This window comes from Crocodylus porosus, unplaced genomic scaffold, assembly GCF_001723895.1.
Source record: "Crocodylus porosus isolate Cpor-Errol unplaced genomic scaffold, CroPor_comp1, whole genome shotgun sequence".
NCBI lineage: Eukaryota > Metazoa > Chordata > Crocodylia > Crocodylidae > Crocodylus > Crocodylus porosus.
In genome coordinates, this window is record NW_017728906.1 from 42817470 (window position 1) to 42826736 (window position 9267).

Sequence of the window (9267 nt, forward strand, 5' to 3'; positions counted from 1 at the left end):
AATACAAAGAGCCCTTAGTAGCTTCTCCTCCAACCTCCCCCTCCCACCAGGGAGAGCTGGCAGCTGTGCTGTTCTAACAACACTATTGATAATGCATTTTCAATAATATTTCTAACAATGGGACGGAGTAAAAGGATAATATATGAGGCCTAACAAAGGGCTCAGTTTGGCCTAGCCATGAGCCAGAGTAAAGAGCTACTTTAGGATGCCACATGCAAGGCCTGGGACACTATAAGGGAAGGCTGGAGTTGTGTGACTCCCCCTGGTATCAGGCTATTAAATGGGCAGCCTCCTGCTTATTTTAACAGATTGACTCCCAACAAGTTGTGGCAGATGAGACTGGACAGACTGCCCTAGACAAAGTGGCAGGCCAGCATGGTGACAGGCCAACAGTAGGTATTGACTTATTGATAAGCCAGGCTACAATTTAGCTGTTAGGATAGGGCATTTCCCACACCTACAGCTCTCAGTGTTTTTGAAAGAGGCTTGGTTTGTAAATAGCTGGACTGTTTTACAGAACCGGTTTTCCTACAGCTCAAACCTGTAGGGAACTAAAACTAGAGAACTGCTATCTTGTACATCAACCTGCTTTGTGATAGAAACTCTGTTGAATCAGAACTTTAGAAATGAATCCAAGTTGGCCCATGTTTTAAAAGTTGGGAGACTAACAGATATGTAAATGAATACTTAGAGGCCATAACTAAACGCGTGTCAATATATTTCAGAGAGATGTCACAGCTCCAATTAACTTTAGGAAAAAGGAACGTGGGTACCAAGGTGATGAACTCCTTATAGAAACTTCTAGAGAGATGTTCAATGCCTTGAATCCAAACCAGCATCCACCCCAACACCTGACACTGTTCACAATATCTAGAAAAGTCTCATGTTAGATCTGGCTGAATTTATGCCAATTTGGTCTGTCTCAGGCATGTATTGCTAAAATTTGAAGTGGGCAGGTGAAGAAGAAAAACTTCAAGTATCTCAGAAAAGCAAGCTTTGGTAATTCTTTTTCCTTTCTCTAAGACATTAAATTTTGGAAAATAACATTTTGGCAGAGCATGCAGAAGTATTTCTAGAAGCCAGGCTGAACAGTAACGATATTTTTTTCTCTCCATTATCAAGGTCCTTGCAGTTTCCATTGCAAGGGAAGCAATACACTAAATATTGAACAAAGTAAATTTAATCTGCATCAAGGAATCCACATGCAGAACCTTGTTTGGCACTGTGCTCCTGACCCTGTGTCATGGAACCCCTAATTTGATGTGATGTAACTTCACCCCAAAAATAAACACCTTCCATGAGTGCATAGGAATGAAGAGGAAAGTAGGAAAGATAAAGCATGGAAGAGAGAACAGTCTCTTTGCAAAAACCATTTTTCACAGGTGCCTGCTACCAAATAACTATTTTACAGAGGCTCTACAACATTTTTATCTTGTTTGGTTTCTTAAGGTGCTTGTATCTGATTTAGAGACTGATCTCGTTATTGTTAATTATGCAAGTTTCTGAGTGTGGGATTAGAACACTAATTAACAATGTGAAGCCCATTGCTGAATGATGTTGTAGCAATGAAGGTGGTAAACTGTAAGCAATCTGCAGCAAGGAACATCTTTTTGTTCAGTGCTTGTACAGTGCCCAGCAAAATGGAGTCCTGCTTTTAAGAATAGAGATCCAAGGCGAAATAACAGTAATAAGTTAATGAGATAATGTCTGAGTAAAAAGAGAGAGGCTCTCACCTGTCTCAACTGCCCTACAAATTGCTTCTTGTATAGTCCCTGGACCATCAGTGCTACTACAATGCTACTACAGGCCCTTCCAAAAAGAGATGTGAATCTTAGAGTCCTACCACTAGAGGTCACACATGTCCCTGAACTGAAAACACAGTTGAATAGAAGTGGTATAACACTTAAAAAAAGGAGGAGACCAAACCAAAATAAAATAAATCTGAAGACAAATTTTTGTTTCTGTATCCTTATTTGTCCTATACACAGTTCTGATAGTTTCCTTTGTGCATTGGAAATGTACCATAATCCCTGGATTACAGGAAATCTATCCAAAAGCTACCAAGCATTCCCAAGTGGTTAGTGTCCTGAAAATCAGAGTTCATAAAGAGCTTAAAGGGGGGGAAAAAATTAACAAATCAGTCAAGAATGAACTCAACTTTAATTATGCTACCCTTGAGGTAGCAATGTCTGATTAAATATGTTATGTAGCTGTTTCATCAACTTTACAACAGAATATAGATTCATAGGTCAGAAGGGACCTCAACAGATCATCGAGTCTGAACCCCTGTCTAGGCAGGAAAGAGTGCTGGGGTCAGATGACCCCAGCCAGATGCCCATCCAGCTTTCTCTTAAAGACCCCCAAGGTAGGGGAGAGCACAACTTCCCTTGGAAACCCATTCCAACTTTTGGCCAACCTTACTGTGAAGAAGAATATGTGAATTTTGAAAAATTTAAATGGCTATTAATTCACTAAAACATTTTAGACAGGAGAAAAAACTACCCAGCCAGATTATAAACTCCACTTATTTTACATCCATGGCCTCTTTACCATGGCTGTCCTGTCCAGTAGCATAATGAACAGAGTTGGCACTTAGGGCAAACCCAGCAGGACAGCTGGGAGGGTTGGAACGCACTTCAAGAGCGAAGGGTGGAGGAATGCAGGTTCCAAGAGGAGGCAGCAGGCTTATCCTTACCCATCCTATGCAGTCCTGGCTGAGCTGCAGCTGCTGCCACTGTGCATTCCCTCCTGACATTGGCTGTTGATCTCAAAGCAGTACCAACCAGGAACTGTTCCCAGCATGGTAGTGCTGCTGCTGGGGTGCAGACTCCATAGGATGGGGGGCGATTCCAGTGCTCCTCCTAACTTGGCATTGGGCTGGGCCCCTCTCACCCATCCCTAATTACACTACTGTGGCTATCTATTAATTCATCTCTACTACCAATATCCCAAACTCCTGAGCAGTTTCAAGCAGATCGTTTGTTATAAAATTACAAGAAAACCTGTCACTAAAATATTTTCTCCTTCCGCCTGAGGTGGAATCCTATTCGTTATCCTGGTCTGAGGTTGAAGACTACAGGTAGTTACTCTAGTTTCAGGAACACTGATTTGATATCTCATGAAATATATAGAAAAATAGAATAGTCTCAGGCTGCTAACTTTTTATCTTAAGCTCCAAGCTTACCATCACATATACGCATGCCTAACTGTAAGACAACAAGAATACTCATTAAAATGAAATTTAAACTATTCATGTGCTAAAAGTTAAGTAAGTGCTCATGTAATGTGCAGAAGCAGGGCCTAAATATTATGTAAGCATGAGGGAGTTCAAGTTACTGAGAAAATCTTAAATTTTGTATGTTCTTGATTTTTTTTGTCATCAACATTGTAACTTGAACATGGCATTAATGCAGCCTTTCCTATTTAGTTTCCTTTAATTTAGTTTTGCTATACACGAGGAATCAACCTGATCTGAAGCACCAAGAGATTTTTTTGCCTCACGTTTGTGCAGTTCCACTCATTCACTGGGGATGTACAAAAGCCTCCACTTCCAGTGTGCGCACACATACTATTTTGTGCAACCCACCTGGCTAGATACACTTTGAACTACTTACTTGGCATTCCACATGCTTGGTTAATTGCTTTGTAACCTTACAATTTCACAAATATTGGTAGAGGTATAATTTAGTTTCCAACATGGAAACCATGTTTTGTGATGACACCTAAGAATTGAAGTTTATTGGAACAACCAAGGTTTACTTTCCTGTGAAGAACCAATACAGACTACTGCCAGGAGCCAGTTACTGGATTCCAGGTACCAATAGTCTGACCTATTACAGAAAACCAGGGAATTTTCCTTCTCATTTATGTATGCTCCACTGATAAGCCATAATGTGAAGCAGTTCAAAGTCTTGATCCTACAAATACTTATGCATACAAATAACTTGTTGCATGTGTCTAGTCCCACAATTAATTCAACCAGTAGTTAGATACTATATGTAATAAACCAGACTTGGAAACAATATACTCTTGATTTCAGAGAAGCATCAGGAAGGCATTGTCTTCATAAACTACCAATAAAAATGTTTATTCAAAACAATGAAACATGGCCATTCATCAAATAAGAATAATACAAGGATATTTTACTTAGGTTTTTCTGTGTAATTTCCTTATTTGGTGTTAGTCATCTCTACTTATGTCTGGCTCTTCAGCTTCCTTTGTTTCCTCCTCCTTCTCTTCTAAACTAGTATTTACTGTTAGGAAAAACAAACAGGAAAATTGAGATAAATGTATTATAAGCTACTTGTGCTTCAAGTTGTAGGTTTCTCTTTAATTTCATTTTAGTGCAACTTTTCCTAGAAAATATAATATAGACTTCAGAATAATCTGTCTGGTTAATTATTAAGGAAAGATCTCTAAACTGTGCACTTTTGAAAAATCCTACCCTTAACAGAAAATTGACATAATACAGAATTATGGAAATGTAGGCCTAGAAGGAAGGGAACACTAGAAGTCCTCTAGTTCACCCCGGGGCTCTACAGTGTCACATATACCTAAAGGATCTCGATAGAAATTTGTCCAACCCATTCTAAAAATCGCCAATGACTGAGATTCTTTCCTTACTAGACCTGGCTGGAAAGTATCCAATAAAATATTTTGTTGAAAATTGGCATTTGTTTGACCCTGAAATATTTCATTTGAAACATCCTAGATTCATCACATTTTCACCAAATCCAAATTAGAATTCCAAGAGAGCCCTCCCTGGATCCTTGGCAGGTCTGACTCAGAGCTGGGGACTCCAGCACCTGCAGATCCTTGGCCTACAGGTAGCCTGCTGGAGGTCTGGGGATGCTGGAAGCTTCCTGAAATAGATCATTAAAATGACACCCTACTCAATTTTGATGCTGGTATCGGCAGTGGACAAGAATCTCAATTTCACTGATCAGCTGAAGATCCTGGGAGCATTTGGTTTGCCAGACCCTCCAAAAAACATTGGTTTTATCTTTTTAATTTTTTTTATCTAAACTTCTCATGAACCAGAAGTCTGATTTTTTTTTGCTGTCTCTACTCTCTGAGTAACCCTTTCCAGTGCTCAGTTATGTTTAGAGTTGTTAATAAGTTTTTCATAGCATCTAACTAAACTGCCTTGAGGCTACTTCATGTCTTGCCCTGGTAGACAAGGAGAACAGCTTATCACTGGCCCCTTTTAAAACAATTTTTTATCTTTTTTTTTTTTTTTTTTTACAGGTGGTTATCGAGTCCCATTTTGCCTTTTCTTTTTTACACTAAAAACCAAAGCCATAAACAGACATGCTATTTGAAATGTTCGAAGTGCTTTGAAGCACTCCAAACAGCAAGATGCAGTTATGTATGGCCAAAGTGCATCAAAAATGGTTCTCATAAAAAAAGGGGAATATCTTTGAGATTTTTTTTGAAACACTTTTTGAAATGCCTGCATCCTTCAGAAGAACAGGATAGGCAGTTGCTTGGTCTTCCTGATCCCATACTGCTTCACACTTTATGACAGGGGGCAGACAATGAATGTGAATCTGCTGTTCTCCTGTGTGCTCGGCGGTCCTTGGGAACCTCCAGAGAGATTGGAGGCTAAGAGTCATGCTGGAGAACGCAGCTGCTGCATGCCTTCTTGGCCATTATGAAGCACTTTTGGTGGAGGTGTATGTGTATGAAGCATCGTGAATCTGAACCACTCCAAATTAGAGCAGGATTTGGAATTAAAATGCATGTCAGAACATAACCCAAATTCTTTTTTCATATATTAGATTCTAAACCTCTTTAACATTCCTGTTGCCCCCTCGCCATTTTTAATTTATTTGTCTTGATTTGTGGTGCTTCAGACTGGACACAGTACTCCAGTTGAGGCCTCACCAGTGCCTAGTAGAACAAAGTAATAACTTCTCATGTTTTGCATACCAAGCTCCTGTTAATATCATCCTAAATAACATTTGCCTTTTGGCAACATCATATTATTGACTTGTGTGCAGTTCATAACCCCTGTAATCCCCAAATCCCTTTCTGCAGTACTACTGCCAATCCAGTTATTCTAAATTTCATATTTTTGCTTTTGACTTTTTCTTGGTAAAAGCGATATTTTGTGCATGTCTTTAATCAATTTTATCTTACGGATTTCAGACCATTTCTCCAATTTATCGGGATAACTCTAAATTCTAATGCTATCCTTCAAATTCTTTGAAATTCCTTCTAGCTGGCGTCACCTTCAAATTTTTCTTCATCACATCACGGAGAATGGCAATATTGAATAGTACCAGACCCTGCCTTATTTAACATATTTGACAGCAGACTCTTAATAATTAAGATGCTTTTTCAACAAGTTGACCTGATTTCTCCTAGACTGTATTTTCCTAGTTATGCCTATGAGACTGTCATCTGGGACTGTCAAAACCTTACTAACAGTCGAGATGGAGCAGCTGTTTCCCACCCCCATCTCCTCAGACAGTTATACCATTAAAGTGTAAAATTAGATTTGGTTTAATACGATTCATTCAAAACAAAAACATATTGGCTATTTCTTATCAGTGTATTATCCTCTAGTTGCTTACAATTTTTTTTTTAATAATAACTAGTTCCAGCATCTTCCTGGGTGTTATATTTAGGCTAACTGATTTCACAGTTGCTTGTGTCCTTTTCTCCTCTGTTTTTTTCCCCTTGGTTTATTCAGTGCCTCGCATAATGGAGTGCTGGTCCACAGCTGGGCTCCTAGACACTATATCAATGATAAACTGATGTTTTTATTTACTGTATTCATGTTAGCAACATAAAGAGCCTATTGCTAAAATAAATAAATAAATAAAAGGACACGAGTACATAACTCTTACTTGTGCTTCAGGCCTTATAGAGGAGATGCTGTAGGATAAAATGAACTGATTGTGTTCATCAAAAAGCTACTAATTACTAGGGCTGCTGACTGCTTAATTGGGGCTTCATTATGAGAGATCATGAACTAATAAAGTAGTAATGAGGGCAAAAAAATTACAAGAATTCAGGGAACTGGCCCTGGATCATTAGGGCTTGTCTCAGCATATTTTCAAGCTGCTTAACTGTCTGTCTGACTCCTGTGGTCAATCTTTAATTAGCCTTAATGTGAAATGGACTGATAAAAAACTGAGAATCAACTATTTGCTGATGGGAGCTACAAGATTAAAGGTTTACAACTTTGAACAGTTTGAACAGTTACAAATATTAGGTCCAATTTTTAGATTTACTGATAAAATATAATTAATGCAGAAGCTGCATTTTGCAGAATTTTCTGATTTTGATAAAATATTTTGGAATGATAATTTTAAAAATTAATTTCTGAATTCTTTTCAATGTCATTTGCAACAGTTATATCCAATTTATACTGTCTTTATTTAAAAAAACTAGGTTTTTCTCATCAATCATGTTAGATTTCTGAATGATGGTGTCCAAGTGCCTTAAATTGGATCAAGCCATAAGATCTTTATCCAGAATGCAAAGCCTCCCATGTCTGATGGCTAGTCTGAGCACTCTCTCTGGCTTACTACAAGGTGATAAATTCACAAATAGTTCTATCTTCTTTGTAGTGAGAGAGAAAGCACTGGTGTCCTCTTTTGGATTTATATTTCAAACTCTGCTTGCATCATATTTTTGATCAGAACAACCTCCAGGAAAGAATTTTTCTTTTAAAATAAATATGTGTTATAACATAAATATGAAAAACTGAGTGATTGTAAATGATGATGAAATCCTATTTTCCTCCCTAACCAAACTTCTTTTTATATTATGATTATTGTGGATTGGGTTAAACCTCACTGAAAATAATGGGCACAATAGCTACCTTTCCTTCAAGATAAGCATGAAAGGACAACTGATTTCCAAAACATGCAACAAGGGTTCAGATTTTTACCCAATCTGCCATTTCTGAAGCTATCTGCAGCCGTGCATTTTTTTGGTCATGGCTATAAATTGCTTCCTGTGGCCAGACTAGGCGAAAATTATCACTGAGCCCAATAGGTGTTTCAGCAAATACTTTAGAGAAATTAAAGATCAGGCTAATCTCAGCTTTGCAAATGTAGTCATTTACTAACACAGTTTGGCACATGTGTTAGTAAATGTTGCTACACACATACACTAATGATCCTATGTACAAGTATAATTTCCATTCTTAAAAACAGTAAAAAAACATAACCTTGAGTATGTTAGGCAATCATTAATCATTCTAGATTAGGATGTGTGGGAGAGAGGTCACCAGGACCTTTGACATGTACACTTAGGCAGGAATATGGAGTGGAGGCTGTCCAGACCTTCCATCCCCTCCTCAGACTATTAAGATGATATCCAAAGGCCAGACCAAATCTGGATGTTCAGTGCCTCAATGGCTGTAGTTATACCTGCAGTTGGGAATCAAACCCGGGTCTATACAGTAAGTGCATCTACATGTGCCCCTATGGTGCTGTTACTGAGCTGTCATTTTGGAAGTACTAAATGATGGCGCAGTAGCAGCCCATACTGTGCTGTGCCAGCAGTACATGGTTATTTTTATCCACTATGTCACCAGTGACATGTTTTCAGTTGGTGACATGCATCATTTTAGATGATGCTATACTTACTTGTTTCTCTTTCTTCTTCACCTTGATCCGCTTGATCTTCTTTGTTAATTTCCTCCTCCTCTTCTGCTTCTTTAGGTGGGGTCATAGCTTCAGTTGACTCTTCAGTAGGAGGCTCTGCACTCTCAGCAACTTCTGGAGCAACTGAGATGTGAGAAACTTAGAAACAGGCCAGAATACAAGCAGAAAAAAACAAAACTGTCATTATTATTATTATTATTATTATTATTATTATTATTAGGTAACAGCTAACATCTTAGGCTCAATCCTGTAGCTTCTACTCATGTGAGCAGTCTCATTAGATTTCCTGAATTTGTTTATATATAGATCACAATATCAATCCTGAAAGCCCATAATAATTTACAGACTTTCCAAGAGAGTTGTCTCTTGCTACTTATATTATAGCAAAAGAAAGTATAAAAACCGTACACCTATATGTGCAGTATACGAAAGTGAAGATTCATCTTGCCATGCTAATTGCTAATATTTAACACCACCTAAGCTATGAAGTACATCTTACTTATTATGCAAATTAAACAGGCAAAAACTATTTGTCCATGAGGGGCCAGCAGGGGAGGTTATGCTTAGGGGCAACCAACACGAGTTCATTAGAGGCAGGTCCTGTCAGACCAATCTGGTGGCCTTCTACAACCAGGTCACCAAA

At 38.4% G+C, this 9267-nt stretch overlaps 1 protein-coding gene across 4 annotated transcripts in view; it reads right to left on the reverse strand.

Annotated features, from left to right (window-relative positions):
• RSPH1 (radial spoke head 1 homolog) overlaps positions 1-9267 on the reverse strand; it is a 60874-nt gene that overhangs the window by 36196 nt on the left and 15411 nt on the right. For 2 of the 4 annotated variants that reach the window (XR_002099733.1, XM_019528987.1), the window contains exons 8-9: positions 8607-8762; positions 4147-4253 (exon numbers count right to left, since the gene is read on the reverse strand). Coding sequence is in view for 3 of the 4 variants with exons in the window: in XM_019528987.1 (XP_019384532.1) it covers positions 4180-4253; positions 8607-8762 (230 nt within the window). In the remaining variant the exon portion in view is untranslated. Of the gene's footprint in view, positions 1-4066; positions 4254-8606; positions 8763-9267 lie in introns of those variants that run through there. The other 2 variants (XM_019528988.1, XM_019528986.1) reach the window with 2 other exon arrangements.